Source organism: Psammomys obesus, unplaced genomic scaffold, assembly GCF_907164565.1.
Source record: "Psammomys obesus unplaced genomic scaffold, mPsaObe1.curated_primary_1811, whole genome shotgun sequence".
Taxonomy (NCBI): domain Eukaryota; kingdom Metazoa; phylum Chordata; class Mammalia; order Rodentia; family Muridae; genus Psammomys; species Psammomys obesus.
Genome location: NW_026596085.1, coordinates 9,443,803 through 9,460,217, shown reverse-complemented (window position 1 = coordinate 9,460,217; position 16,415 = coordinate 9,443,803). Strand labels below are relative to the sequence as shown.

At 37.2% G+C, this 16,415-nt stretch overlaps 1 protein-coding gene across 2 annotated transcripts in view; it reads right to left on the bottom strand.

Annotated features, from left to right (window-relative positions):
- The window catches only part of Abcd2 (ATP binding cassette subfamily D member 2), a 41,745-nt gene that overhangs the window by 4,913 nt on the left and 20,417 nt on the right, over nucleotides 1-16,415 (bottom strand). For both annotated transcript variants that reach the window (XM_055627248.1, XM_055627249.1), the window contains 3 exons: nucleotides 10,645-10,790; nucleotides 5,419-5,503; nucleotides 1,529-1,654 (listed from right to left, as the gene is read on the bottom strand). In XM_055627248.1, coding sequence (XP_055483223.1) covers nucleotides 1,529-1,654; nucleotides 5,419-5,503; nucleotides 10,645-10,790 — 357 coding nt within the window. The remainder of the gene's footprint in view (nucleotides 1-1,528; nucleotides 1,655-5,418; nucleotides 5,504-10,644; nucleotides 10,791-16,415) is intronic.

Sequence of the window (16,415 nt, the reverse complement as noted above, 5' to 3'; positions counted from 1 at the left end):
AAAAAAAAAAAAAAAAAAAAAAAAAAAAAAAAAAAAAAAAAAAAAAAGGACTCCTAACAACTCTGCTATATTCACAAATCAGTGTCTTGATCAGCTATTATCAGAGATGCTTCCTCTTGCAGTAGATGGAATAAATACAGAGATTCATAGCTGGACATGTGGAGAGTAAGATACCTTGTAACACTCTATCCTACATGGGCTGTCGCCATCAAATTCTTCCGCCTGAGAGGTAAGGGAACCCTGTAGAAAAGGATGCTGAAAGAATTTAAGAACCAGAGGCAAAGGAGGAATCTGAGGGTACTACAGGACTGATGAACAATGAACTCAGAGACTGTGGCAGCGTGTGCAGGGCCTGCATATGAGGTCTAAGCCAGGTAAGTTGCCAGTGCTGAGAGGGAAAGCATCACAATCCTTTACCCATAACTTAGTAGCTATCTCCAGTCAAGAACTTCTCTCAAAGAAAAAAAAAACAACTTTTCTCCCATGGAGTCTCACTGGGGATATAAAATACACTTTAAGACAAGCCAACACAAACCAAATTCAGCGGCATTCTGGACGTTTTTCTGTCTCATAATGCCTTGTCTGGGTATTTTATTCTTAAACTTGACTGGTCTTTTGCTTATATATTATTGTTTACAATTCTGTGATTTAATGGGAACTATAAAGTTATAGCATTTTAAATTTTTTTTTTCCTGGATTTTACAGAAAATGTTTAAAGAGATTATGTAACCAAATACCACTTCATAATCTTTCATGGTACCTTCTAGTATTATGAAAAATAGGGCAGAGTGAATGGAATTTTATGTAAGAAGTGGGAAATAGTAAGAGCTGGAGGGAACGGGAACTCCACAAGCAGAGCAACAGAACAAGATAATTTGAACACAGGGAACTTCCCAGAGACTCCTACTCCAACCAAGGACTATTTGTGGAGATGACCTGGAACCCCTGCACAGGTGTAGCCCATGGCAGTTCAGTGTCCAAGTGGGTTACATAGTAATGGGAAGAGGGACTGCCTCTGACATAATCTGATTGGCCTGCTCTTTGATCACTTCCCCCTGGGGGGGAGCAGCCTTACCAGGCCACAGTAGAGGACAATGCAGCCACTTTTGATGAGAACTGATAGACTAAGATCAGAAAGAAGGAGAGGAGGACCTCCCCTATCAGTGGACTTGGGGAGTGGCATGCATGCAGAAAGGGGAGGGAGGGTAGGATTGGCAGGGGAGGAGGGAGGGGCTTATGGGGGGATACAAAATGAATAAAGTGTAATTAATAAAAAATAAATAAAAGATTTATAAAAAAAAATTTTTTAGTTCAGATCAACCGTCTGATTCTCTTGTAACTTTTCAAAATGACTAGAAGGTGATGTTCATTTTCACAGAACTTATTAAAGTTCCATTAGGCCATGGGGAGCTAAGACAGATAAAAAACAAATGAAATGCTTTACACTCTACACAGAAACATTTAGCATAGTTATCCTTTAAGAAGAACAGACAAAACTTCCATCCCAGAGGATGCTAGAAGTACCTACCACAGAGAAGGCCTGTGTGTTATGGACAGTAAGGAAATTCCAGCCCCTATAGCAGCCTGAAATATCTTTCCTTCAACATCAATGCTCACAGCACTGGTACATTCATCCAGCAATGCATACTTTGGTCTGAAAAAAAAAAAATACAGTTAGATGAGTGAACTGTCTCTGAATTGGGTCTGTCTTTAAACAATAGTTGTATCCTGACAACTTTGGAGGCCTTGAGGAGAATGTGACATTGTTCGTGGTAGGAAGTGATGAAGCAAAAAGCAGCTGTTCTTTTTTCCTGCTTGGCCAGGAACCCAGCCTAGCTTAGTTAACACCACTAAAGTCAACACGGAGACCGTCATTTGATGCTTTCATTTTAGTTTTGAAAATCAGTTTTCAAGTTTTTAGGGCCATTTCCACCATGATATTATTTTTATTTATCGATTTTTAATTTTTTGAGATCATAATATAATTACATAATTTTCCCTTTTCCCCTTTCCCTCTGAGACCTCCCATGTACCTGACCTTGTTCTCTTTCAAATTCATGGCCACCAACATCAAATCAGTAGAAATTTCTCATTTTACATAAATAATTCTTTATCATTGTAAGTTACTGTCTCACCTGTGTTTGCTTATTAATAGGATCCTGTTACCTATTCTGAAGATGATGGTAAAGGGTGATAGCTACAGGAACAAAAAGGCGTTTCTAATGCCCCAGAGGATTGTGAAACTGCTTAATGATCACTGCACTCCCCAAGAAAACAGTGGAGTAGCTTTGGGTGTTGGCTCTTATCTATTAAATATTGCTTCTCCGAGTGTTCTTTATTATTTGTGATTCTATTTAAATAGAAAAGGTGAAGAAAAGCATACAAGAGAAAAATCTAGGGCAACTTTTCAGTTTGCATAAAGCTATTCTCAGCACTTTGTTATATTTTGTCTTACTCTTTAGAGTCCATTAACTAAAGAAGAGACATTATTTTGAAACAGAAAAAAAAAGTATATTTTATATTCTGTCATCAGAGCAAGTCCTAGTCTAATGAATGTAGGATGGATCATTCATTTTTGTTTCCTTGGCAGTGTTAGGCTCTGTGTGGTGTGTGTGTTGCATGTTTAAATATATCAAACAACACAGCTAAGATTGAGCACTTACAGAATTAATACAGTGTTAAATGACATCAAATCTTAGAGTTTTACCTTTGTTTCCGCCCCCCCCCCCCCCGCTACCTCACTACCACCCTAGGATATATGAAGGTACAAAATTATCTCAAGACAGGATTTGTCAAGCTAGTCTTTAAATAGTAAATTTTTAAATCTCTCATAAGCCATATTTTACTGTGTATAATTTCTAAGAAGAGTTCTCTGTTGGCTCTGATCTTTCCTATCAAAGCTCAGTATGTTTTAAGGTCTCATTCTCATAACCTTATTGACCTTGTGAGGACACATTTTACTTTTCCTTCAATGTGTTTAAACTTGATTCATTTGCAAAAGTGCCGTCTTTTAACTATGTCCTTGTCTTCCTTGATAACACAGAACTGACTTGATCTTCAGTCATTATTATTTTATACACAGTACATTTTACACTCACAAATACCGGTTATTCTAAACAGCAGGTACTTGAAATATTGGGTTAAAATCCTTTCTTGGTGTCTCTCGCTGTTATTGAGAGGCTTATCTTATTAACACTAAGACACGGGGAACTGGTCACACTTGCAGTCTGCTGCATCATGCTTCAGAGGCTGTGTTGCTTGATCATATTACTGAGTATTTACGGATGAAACCCAAGCCAATTCACAGAGAGGAGCTAACAGCTGGTCATAAATGTCAAGCTACAGTTTGCCCTTGAGTCTCACCAGAGCCAGCAGTATTTCAAAGCACAACATGAAAAATGCAGAATTGGAAAAATTCAGTTCATTTTTTTTTTAAAAGTACACTCTAGTCTCAGACTAACAATGTAAATTTATTATAAGTATTACACATATTAAGGCATTGTTAAGACAACCAATTATGCCACTAAAAATCACAGCTATACACAAAACTGCATAGTATATGATTTCATCTACATGAGACTGTAAAGAAGATAAACCAATAAGAAAAGAAAGGGCATATGTACAACATGGCCAAAAAGCAGATTGAGAGCCCTTTCCAGGGTAATAAAATTACCATCTTGGTTGAGATGGACATTATGTTACATGATGTACTTATATTTATAAAAGCTTTCTGAATTATACACTTAGTATATAGTTATTATAATAATGACAATAAACTCTGGCTAAGTATCCTATGCTAACAATGAGAACCATATGATAGCATATGGAACTAGAGAAGGGATATAAATTATAAATTATGAAACACATGAAAACAATTGAGACTCCAGCCAACTATATGTACTAAGACTGGGAAGAAACTTAGTCAACATGTTCACAATGTTTTGACAGCTAACAAGGTGGGAGATTTTAATTCTTTTCATTTATCTGTGTATTCTAAATTAATATGCAATTATGGTATATTCTCTTAAGGATAAACAATACATGCTATCATCTTATAAAAAGCTTGCACCTAGCTCTAACCAATCATTTTTTACTCTAATTGCCTGCTTTTAAGAAAAATGGAAATTAGCAGAGTAAGATTACAAGCAAACAGACCAACCTAAAATGTTGGTCTGTTATTCTAAATAACAAAAGTAAGCGGTTTGAAATGTACGATGGAAAAAAAAATTGGCTCAGCTGGTAAATGAGCTTTCTGCTGGCAAGCCTGATGACAGGAATTTGATACTAGAACTCACAAGATGGAAGGAGAGAAATTATTTCCTGCAAATTGTTCTCTGATATGCAGATGAGACATAAATGCACACATACTCACATGCACACATAAAAACATGTACATATACACACTAAAAAGATAGATAGATGGATATATAGAAAATAGATGATTGATAAACAGATGCTCATATATAATTGATAGGGAGATGGATAGATGATATCTAAAGATATCTATAGATATCTATAGATACATAGATAGGTAGATAGATAATAAATAAGTAGCTAAATGTAATGCATATGGAGTATGATTATTTATAATATATTTCAGAGATTCTGATTTAGATCCAATTTAACAGTTCAGAGAAATTTTCAAATGTATAGCTACTGGTTTAACCAGTTATTTAGTGGTTATGTGTCCTTCACACTTTAAAACTAGTAAAAATAGTATTTTAAATTTTAGAACACACAAAAATTTAATCTGGAACTCTGAACATCACTCTATTTAAGGTTACTCAACATGCAAAGTAGCTAAAAACTAAAACACTTGGAGAATCTAATACAATAAAAGTAAGCAAACCCCAAAGTAAAAATTCCACAGACCTGCAGTAAGAAAGCCTTTAAACATGCCATTCGACCCCTCTGTCTTCTCCTACCCTTGTTTCAAGGCGTTGCACTGATTTACTTGCTTACTGCTGTTCACTTGTACGAGTGTGTGAGTGGCGCTGTACGGGCGGAAGGCAGAGGACAGTGCGCCCGGCTGCTGAGCCTCTCCTTCCACCTTGTGGATCTGGGGCAGAGGTTCTCAACCTGTGGGCTGTGATCCCCTGGCGAGTCACACGTTAGACATCCTGCCTATCCGATATTTACATCACGATTCACAACAGTAGCACAATTATAGTTATGAAGTAGCAACAGAATAATTTTATGGTTGGGGTCAGCCCAACATGAGGAGCTATATTAAAGGGTCGCAGCATTAGGATTCCAACTCAGGTTGACGCTGCTGGAAGGCCCTTTTACCCACTGAGCCATCTCTCCAGTCTCCCAGCCAGGTGTCACTTAAGCTAACAGGAGCCTACTGAATCCCGCTGAATGGCGTTCTTGTTATGTCAGTAATGGATGGCCGTTTCCTGAAAGCGGCAGACTTACTTATGGTAAAACATCCGTGCCATACCCATTCTCTGCTTTTCCCCTCCTGAGAGGACATCTTTCCAGTCCATAACAGCATCCCATCCTAAAAAATCAAAAATAAAGCAAAATAAAGTAAAGAAAAGCATACAGTTTACGGAAACTTTGCTGATTTGTTATCCCTGCTATTCCAGACAAGCAGTTCCCGGACTGCTTTGATTGAAAATCAGAAGGGTCTTGTATTTTGTAGACTATGTGAATGGACTCAAGTACCATATGCATGAGTATTTTATTTTAAATATGACATTTTTCAAGGAGTGTTAACTCCTTACACCGACAGACATCTCAAAAGAGTTGTAAACATCGGCACTCGATAAAATCTGTTTCTTCCCCAGTCTGTTGAAAGGGTTGCTACACATATGCTGATTTTTGAGGGTGGTTATTATTAGACAAGATCTAATAATCTGAAGAGGACAGTCACCAGCCCCAAAACAGCGTGGGAGGAACCTAGGTTAATCAGCTCCCACGTGCCTCGTGATCTACTCAAGTCTTTTCATTCTTCCACAGCGTCCAGGATAGTTGCTTTTTCTTTTGCATTTTACAAGGGGGTGATTCAAAATTCATGGAGCAATAGAAGCTTCTGAGCTTACAGTTACTGATCAGAGCTGGGGTCTGTGTTTAGGTTTATTAAAGTTTTCGCAGCTTATGCAGTCCATCCCTTAAAACGTCTTAATTAATAATTGCGTAATATTAATTTATAAAGCAAGCATATATATGCATATGTCGTAATAGGAAAATCATATATGAAAAATTTAAATGACCCTAAGTCTCAGAACGGCAGATGTTATGGCTGCGCCCCTGAAAATGTGCAGACATGTGCCAGACATACAACCGGGAATGGAATTATGATTTTCCTTTTTCTTTTCTTTTCTTTTCTTTCTTTTTCTTTTTCAGGACAGGGTTTCCCTGTATAGCCCTAGCTGTCCTAGAACTCACACTGTAAACCACGCTGGCCTTAAAATCACAGAGCCTGTGTGCTGGGATTAAAGGTATGAACCACCAACGCCCTGCCTGAGTTTTATTTTTCAAGTTAACAGTTTTGTAATATTTGAATTTTTTTTTATGACCATCTTACATCATCAACCAGAAAAGATTGCTTAAGAAGAAATCCACATTTTTACTTTTGAGACTCCAAGTTTCAGAGAAGAAAAATGACTGTGGAAACTTGACAAATACCAAAGGCAACATTTCCACATCTTCAGGGTCCAGGGTTTAACTCTCGCCTGGAGAAGGGCCATGCTCCATGCTCTATCCTTCTCCCTCAGCAGCCTTTCATCATTATTGAAATTTCTGAGTAAGCTTGCCTTTAGGTTACAAGAAGAAGTAGAATCTTTATCATTTTATTACCCTTTATTGTTTTATTATTAGGTCAATTACTTAATTCTTTTGCTAATTAAAAGAATATGAATTTGTCTTTTCTCATTTAAAAGATCAGAACCTAAGACAGAATAACGTAAGTTGTTAAACCAGAATTCATCTTTATGTTACTGTTTTTTTTTTTTTTTTATCCTTTAGGAAGTATTATGATGTTTACTGCATGTTTTAGAAAGTATAAATTAACTAGCCACAGCAAAACATGCTTGGGGGCCAGCCTGGGCTACACTGTAACACTTTGTCTCAAAAACAAAACAAAGCAAAAAAACAATCCTGAAGTAAATAAGAAACTAAACAAAGCAGGGAGTTGAAAATTAGAGAGAAAAGGATGGAAAGGCTATTTTTAAAGGTACATCTTAATTATTTTTCAAATTTGAATAATGTGGAAGTGTTCCCTATTCCTAAATTTAAAAAGGAAATACAATAAAAGTAATATATTTAAAATAACGCAGGGTGTGGGTTGGTTCTAAGAGGAGTTAGGGGAGGTAAAAGAGGGCAGGGAGAAGAAAACGTAATACCAGGACTGGAGACATGATCCCGTGGCTGGAGACACGCACTGCTCTCGCAGAGGAGCGAAGTTTGGTTTCCAGCGCCCATGTAAACCATGTGGCTGACAACCACTGGAATCTCAGCTGCAAGGGCTCCAACACTCCCTGCTGGCCTCCCCAGGCACCTGTACTCATGTGCCCTTACCTCACTACATACATCCACAAAACTAGAAATAAATCTTTCAAAAACGATCAGTACAGTAGTATCTAAAGTAAAAGACTTTGACATTATTTCCCATTGACAACATCAAGTTGTACTCTTCAGAGGGACCTCTGTTCATTTTTTGAGTAATCTTCTAGAAATTATTTAAAAATAGATTTTTATAAGACTATATTGCAAAAATAACCCCTCAAAATGCCAGCTTGCTTCTGAGGGAAAAAAAAAAAGTTCAAATAATAGTTTCCCATGACCAGATTGTATAACATTTATGAAATGGAAGTGATGACTTGAGGAATGAATCTAAATTGCATCACTATGAAGCTGTTTGTTCCCTGAACTAAGAACAAGGCATGAGAGAAGAGTTTTTTTCAGCCAAAGGAAAAGTTAAGTTTTATGTATTTTCATTAATACATACTTAGTCCCCTTTGTTCTCACTAAATCCTGAAGGTTCCATCAGCATCCTTAGCAACAGCTGTAAGCCCAATGCCCATTTACTGAGACCAAGACAGGTAGCAAGAAAATCATTTCCCTGCTCCTTGAAGATGTATAAACTTCTCATGTGTGTCTCTTTGTATCCATTCTCCTCTTTTCTGTTTTTGAAACCTGTTTATTAGAATGAAATGTAGCTTTTACCTCCATTCTTGTCTAAGCAAAGAATCAGCTGATCTGAATAAATCTCATAGGCTTCTTCCCAAGAAAACCATACACTAGTAAGTGGAAGTATTTCTGTGCATTGCATAGAGGCTTCACTTTTAGAGATTAAGTCAAACTAGTTTCTTAGCAAAGATGTATATATGTGGAAATACGTAATAGCTCTTATGCCTAAAAAGCTAGGGAACATAGAGCCCATCAGAACAGAGGCCATGCCTTGTGTGGAACCCTGTCTTTCAAACTTAAATGTGTAGTTCGATTCTGTTCTGCTAGTTGTTATGGGAACAACCGTGAGGGAAGCACCCTGAGTTTCATCTGTACAATGAGATAGCAATGCATCAGCCATAGACTTCAGTGAACATTGAACAAAATAATATGTAACTGTTTGTACATGGTACATTCTGTACAGTAATTACTCAACAAACCGTAACTGTTCCTATTAAATTATATTCCTATTATGTTAATAAGGTCCAGAGACTCTTCTTTTTTATTTATGAGAAAAAGAACAACAACAAAAAATTTTGTTCTGTGTCCAAGGTAAGCATATATGAAACTCTAGGCTTGGAACATCTTTAAAATAATTCTAGAATGTCATGACTTCTAAAAAAAAAATAGAATATTTCATCTTTATCTTAAATTTCTATTTGGATCACAGGATCACAAACTTAATTAATTTGCCCATAATATGTAGAATTTAGTATCAGAGTAAAATTGTGAAATTGGGAAGGTACTGACCACATGAAACTAAAGGAAAATCTGTTTTCCTCCAAGAGCAGACATCATAAATAGAAATATAGTCCTATCTTTCATGCCTTCATTTGCTTATTGTAAAGAGTAGGTTATGATTCCTGTTCACTTGTTATGCATGTGCCACTGCAGTAATTGCTACACATATATTTTCATTTAATATCCTCAGAAACTTTGAAGGAAAAAAATGTATCGCTGTTTTACCCATTTTACCATTGAGGACACAGAGAGCAATGCTAATTAGGATTTGATGCTTTAACTCTAAGACGAAAGCCCATATTCTCAAGCACTGCTCTATACTGTTTATTTCAAAATAATTTAATTAGGCTGGGAAACAGAGCATGAAATTCATTCATGCGCAGTTCACCCTAGAATTCTGGCTTGCTTTTTAGGTAATTTTCTGGGCTACTAAATCATATGACTTACCAAAATACTTAAAAGCATAACTATTAGGAAATAATTGGATTGAAAGCTCCTATGCATGCACATTTACACTCTTTCATATACGCCTTATTTTAAAGAAACCTCCAACAAAGGAGTTTCTATGTTATATAATCTTTTATTTGTTGTCTAAACATATATATATATATATATAATATATTACACACACATATATTAGAAAGATTATGAGACTGAAAATAAACAAGTTCTGTGAGATCCACTTTCAAAAGTCACATTTAATATAAGCTGAGAGAGTCTGGCGAGCAAATAGTTCATCATAGATTTTACATACATCTAGAATGGTGGTGAACTCAGGGATACTCATACATTTAAATATCAAGGTCTTTAATTTGCCAGATATGGTGTTATGGTGACTTGGTAAAAGTGTAGTGTGTCCTTCCCCCTGAGGGGGGAGCAGCCTTACCAGGCCACAGTAGAGGACAATGCAGCCACTTTTGATGAGAACTGATAGACTAAGATCAGAAAGAAGAGGAGAACCTCCCCTATCAGTGGACTTGGGGAGTGGCATGCATGCAGAAAGGGGAGGGAGGGTGGGATCGGGAGGGGAGGAGGGAGGGGCTTATGGGGGGATACAAAATGAATAAAGTGTAATTAAAAAAAAAAAAGTGTAGTGTGTCATATTACACAACACAAGCAAAACCAGGAGATCAATAATGGAAAAATGAGAAATCTCTGCTTACATGCTTATGGTCTAATAATATCTATTTAAATGAAATCATAGACTTCATAGACACCTGGGACAGTCGTCGCTATTGTCACACACTCTGACAGTTGGACTCACCCACTGTGAAGCCACCCCTTTATGTCTCAGTGAGGGTGCTGCTTCTAATGAGGGCTGACTTCCAGAGAAGGAATTGGAAGGACAAAATGAGGAGAAGAAAGCCAGCAGCTTTCCCAGGTGAAAATATAGGGCATCTTCTACACCACGGCAAAGTGATACCTCTGAAACCATCAGCAAAAGGGGCTGCCCACCCTCAGGCTGTTTTTGTTGGGTATTTGGTAACCAATACCAAACCCAACTTTATTTATTTAGTTAATTGATTTTTTTTTTTTTTTTTTGGAGACAAAGTTTTAATGTAGCCCAGGCTAGCCTCAGACTTTCATAGGGAAGGGTGGCTTTGAGTTCCTGGTCTTTTTGCCTCCACGACCCAAATGGAGAGATTACCGGTACACAATATCACACACAACCCAAGCTTGCTTTGTAAATAAATGTAGACCTCCCTTAAAGAGAATGAAATACTCTACCTCCTTCTCTCTGCACTATGTGGTAGAGGTGGACACTGTGCAGAATGCATTCCAGGTCTTGGTCTGTGTAGCCTTTTTCATGCATGTCGTCCACTGAATCAGGGTAAATGACTTGATCCCGAAGACTTCCAAGAGACATGTATGGCCTACAAAATGCCAAACACATGTGAATCCTAGTGTAAAGGCATGTTAACCTGCCCAGGGGCACATGCTGCTGTTTGCAACTCAGCTGACTTTAAACACTCAATTTAAAGACTTACGTTATATTTCTTGGAGAGACTTCAAACTAATACCTGGTTTATGAAAAAAATATTGAGATATACATATAGAAATGTTTTTGTAATAAACTACTTGATATTTTCTGCAGAAAAAATATTTTGTTTCACCATTGTGATAGCTATTGTTTGTCACCTTGTATCTAACCCAAGTGTCTGGGTGCACCAGTGAGGAACATTTTTAAAATTTATTTATTTCATTTGAAGTGGGAAGACCCACTTCCATCCTGATCTTTTGAGGTGGGAAGATCTATCTTCAATCTGGGCTACATCTTCTGGTGACAGCCTATATGAAGGACATGGAAGAAGGGAACTTTCTCTCTTTGCCTGCTTGCTATCAATTTCCCTGTCAAGTCCATTCCTTCACTGGCATCAAAGCCTACTTTTTAGGGTGTCTAGAATATATTGAAGTCCAGCTGAGACATTCAGCGTCATAGAATGAACAACAACCGGATTCTTAGACTTTCTGCTGGTAGAAAGCCATTGTTGGACTAGCTGGACCACAGTTTGTATGCCACTCTAATAAACCCCCATATATATACATACAGTTTCTTAATTAAGTCATTTTTCTTACTTAAATCAATATCTATCTATCTATCTATGTATCTATCTATCTATTTATCTTCATTTGTTTCTGTTCATCTAGAAAACCCTGACTAATGCAACTATATTTGATAAAGACTCTTCCTATACATATAAAATTATTTGCATGTAACACAAAGTTTGGAGTTTTTACAGCTATGTAAACAAGCAAACTGAAAGGCAAGAGACTATTAATAAGAAAATGTAAATTAAAACGACATCGATTTTCTTGTTTATCAGATTAGCAAATATTCAACAGCTTGATAATTCAGTCAGCTGACAGGCACAGGGGAAAAACAGATGTTTCCATACAATGGTGAAAGCCCAACCTCTTTGGAGGAAATCTCAAAACTTGACATGCCATTTTTTTTTTTTTTGACCCACTTTTGAGATTTTTCTCAGAGGATAGGATCCTAAAAATTCCCAAAAGGAAAACTTGCCTACATTTACCCATCGCAGTATCATTTGTAGTGTCAAAATATTTAAAACCAAGTGAAAGGACCAGGCAGGTAGAATCCTTGAATCAACTGTCTGTGCTACTAGGAGGCACTAAAGAGACAGGCAGGTACACATGGAGGAATACAGACTGAGTTCTTTGACCATCGTTCAGCTGAAAAGGAAAAATGGGAAAGTGAAGCCTGATGAAGATGTCTCAACAGCAGCATCAATAGGCTGAGGACAGATGACTTGTCCTTGCCGTGGGCTTCCTGTTGTGGGAAGGTTAGTGGTGTACTTGGCCTTCATCCACTAGATGTCAGTAGCATCACCTCAAACGTGACCACACACACACACAAAAAATGTCTACAAGTCTCTCCAAAAGGACAAATACCCCAAGGTGACAATGCTGTCCCTAGTTGAGAACCACCGGGAGACAGTACGTCACCTTCTATGAAGGGAAAATGAGGGGTGAGATAGACACACATATTTGGGTGCATCTACAGAAGGAAACAATTAAAGGAAGCCGTTTTTTTCTGAGAAGAAAGCTTTAAACACAAAATATGTTTTGCAGACCAAATGCTCACCAAATGCTCATTTATAAACTGTTTCTTTGAGAAACACATAGTGCATAATTATTTTTGCGATATATTTAACTAATATTTGAAATAAAAATGTTTGTGTTTCAACTATGCCCATACATAGAAGATCTTTACAAATACAAGGGGACACTTAAGTATCTCTGTTTAACTTGGCACATGATTCAAACACTGTATCAGCTTTTAATGTCTATAATTCAGTTGTTTTTAATACATCTACAGCTCAGGTGGCCATCACTCCCAACTTGAAAATACTTTTCTTGGCTCCTACCTCCAGAAACGCCATAGCTAGGGTCAGACACTGTCATCCTGGCTGCTCCATGAAACCAGTCTGTTTTCTATCTCCACAGATTTGCCTCTTCTGGGTATTTCAAATACCCAGACTCACACAATATATGCTCTTCTGTGATTGACTTCTTCCTAATGGCAAAACAGTCTCAGGTTCAGGTGTTTCAGAATGTGCCACATTGCATTTTAGGGCTGAATAATATTATAACATTGTATTGTAGGTGTGTGCCACGTTTGATGCACTCCTTCTTCTACTGAAGGATGTTGCGTTGTTTCCCACTTTGGGCCATTATGCACACCAGTAAATAGAACTGTGCAGGCAAAGAGCTTTCTAGGCCATTGCCAGGCTGTTTTCCAAAATGACTGAACCATTTCCAGCCACATTTCCATCATACATTTAGGATTTATCCTTTAGCCCTTTACTTTACTTTCCCATTCTAACCACATCTTCTTACAGCAGAACTGCAGTCCATGTTCATTTGCTTACACACACCATCTTAAGGAGAATTTTCTTAAATTCACATCTATGAGTGGTAACTGTAGCATTGGTATAAAGTAGGGACACTGTGCAACTGTCATGGGGTGCTCAGTAGCTACTCCGATCCTTAAGAAAGAGAACCTTTACTTCCTTTAAATTGATGCTGGCTCCAACTTAGCCCAAGCCAGTAGGTGTACACGCCTTTCCACCTCAGCATATAGCATAGATGTTAAGGAAAAGAGAAGTCCTGTCACATTTCACAGTCAAGACTGCAATGACAAAGCTACCTACACAGCCAGTCTGGGGCACTTCTAAAGGCTTTGCCATACACCCTGACAAAGGGCTAATATTTGATGAAGTCATCATTTACATCCACATTTCAACTCACTATGCTGTATGATCTACAGTATAGAGAAACGGTTGTGGATGATGGGCTATAGAAAGGTGGTTCTGGGATGTACTCCTAATCTCACCATGTAGTACTGTCACTCAACTCTGAACTTGACCTAGTTTGTTTGTAAAGTCACTTATTCCATTCCATTTATCATGAGTACAGAACGAAGCAGCTAAACTAAGTAATGCGGTGAGATTACCGTCAGGTTGGTACAAAGGAAGGTGCTCACTAAGTGCTCATCCTTTAAATAGAAAGTTCGTTTCTCTTGAGCTCTCTACGTGAAAACAAAGCTTAAAGGAGTGATGGAGATGTATCTCCCTGATGGATGACTTTTGCTCAGTGTCAGGTGATCCCAAGCACTGGGAAAAAACACGTTTTGTAAAGGAGAACAAGTGAATGCAAAATAATTTACTTTCATCAGATAACTGTCTGCTAGCTTTTACCCAATAGTAAATTTTATTTTACTTGATGTGGTTAATGAATAATGGGTTTCTGTGTAGACTTTAAAGATGGTACTTCCAGTTATCTAGAAGCCTTTCTTCTGGTGACATCTAGTTCACTGATGCGGTTTAGAGGGCTTCAACGAACTCAAACTCAAAGGGTCGTCAGGTGCTTTCATTGTTATAAAAAAGCAGGGTCAACCTGTAACTTCACCAAAAGACTTAATATTTATGATTTCTTAATTTTTAGTATTAATTTCTAAATACTATATTTTAACATGGCACTTATATAAAAATTAATGCCTTTGAAAGACTCTAACCAGCAAGGTATCAAAGCAGATGCTGAGACTCACAGCCAAACTTCGGGCAGAGTGCAGGGAATCTTATGAAAGAAGGGGGAGATAGAAAGATCTGGAAGGGACAGGAGCTCCACAAAGAGAGCAACAGAACCAAGAAATCTTGGCACAGGGGTCTTTTCTGAGGCTGATACTCCAACCAAGGACCATTCATGGAGATAACCTAGAACCCCTGCACAGATGTAGCCCATGGCAGCTCAGTATACAAGTGGGTACCTTAGTAATGGGAACAGAAACTGTCTCTTACATGAACTCAGTGGCTGGCTCTTTGATCACCTCCCCTTGAGAGTGGAGCAGCCTTATCAGGCCACAGAGGAAGACAATGCAGCCAGTCCTGATGAGACCTGATAGACTAGGGTCAGAGGGAAGAGGAATGGGACCTTCCCTAACAGTGAACTTGGGAAGGGGCATGGGAGATGATGAGAAAGGGGAGTATGGGATTGAAAAGGGAGAGGGAGGGGGCTACATCTGGGATACAAAGTGAATAAACTAATTAATAAAAAAATAAATAAAAATTTAAAATGATTAATAATCATACTAATAATTAGTATATTACATGTTTGTGTATGCTTTATATATTATTTATATAATCTAAATTAGATAATATAATGTTATATATTTATACAATAAAATTATATATGATATATTAATAAGAATGCATTGTGGTAATAATTAAATGATTATATTTCAAAAACAGCTAATTTTATCTAATGGACAGCGAGAAATTTATCTTATGAGGGCCCTTCACAGATGAAGCAAAATAATTGTAGCTTCATAATGTTTAATTTCATACTCAGATTCAAGACCCTAATAGAAATATCTGAAATATATGCTCCTGCAATAAATTTTGCTTCTCTTGAGAAGGAATTTTAGTAAAAAACAAAAAACTGTAATTGTTTTTCTGTAAAATATTACATTTACACTTTTTAAAAAAAATGATTAACTGTCATAGTTAAAGTATTTAAAATAGTATCCATTCCCAATAATTATCTTTCTGGTTAATAGTTATTACAAACATTTTAGATATTTTAAATTTTTGACTTATGCTCTAATTTTTCTGTGCTAACATTTAACTATCAAATATTTTTCTTTTTGATATAATTTATTGTTTTAGATTCTTATGTTTTTTTTATTGTATATTTGAGACAAAGGAAGAACGAAGGGGAGCACATTAAAAAGTATAAATTCTATCTTTGTGCTCAAGTCTCTGAAACAATAATCTAAAATGCTAAATATTTCTTCAGTTGAGCACAAATAAAATAACTCAAGCTCTAAAGAAATTAAATTAACAAGAATGATTTAAATAAGAAAAGATGGAAATTTACAACTATGTAGTTTGACTGGACAATGCCTATAAAAATTCGACAACATTTTAGAACTCTAAGGCACGGGGAGTGTATAGTTGGAGAGTGATACGCCATTTCCGCAGATATGAGACCAACCGCAGGAAGGCGGGGCAAACCATGACTACTCACTGTCAATCACAGAAAATTGCACAGGTTGAACCATCATTAGACTTTCTCATGCACAGCAAGTGCAAGATGTGAGTGCTTGAAGCTCAATATCCTTCCTCAAAAGAGATATTTAATGTTATAAAAATCACAACATCCACCTTTGTGCATCTATTGCTTATAAACAAGGAATTAGCCTCAAAACTCTGTTGAGCCTTCTTCAGTGCTTACGTAATTTCCTTTAGAAAGAGCTGTTAATTGACAGATATTTCTCCATCACAAAGAGGATTAGGCAATGTACCCAGTGCAAGTAACAGAACAGACAGATGGTTCATAGTGTGAGATGCGGGCAGACTTGCCAATAGAAAGGAAATCTGTCAATCATTCAGTTTTGGGGGTGAAGCTCAGTGAGAGAGAGAGTGTGCTCAGCATGCTTGAAGCCAAGGATTCAACACAAGCTCTACCCAACCCCA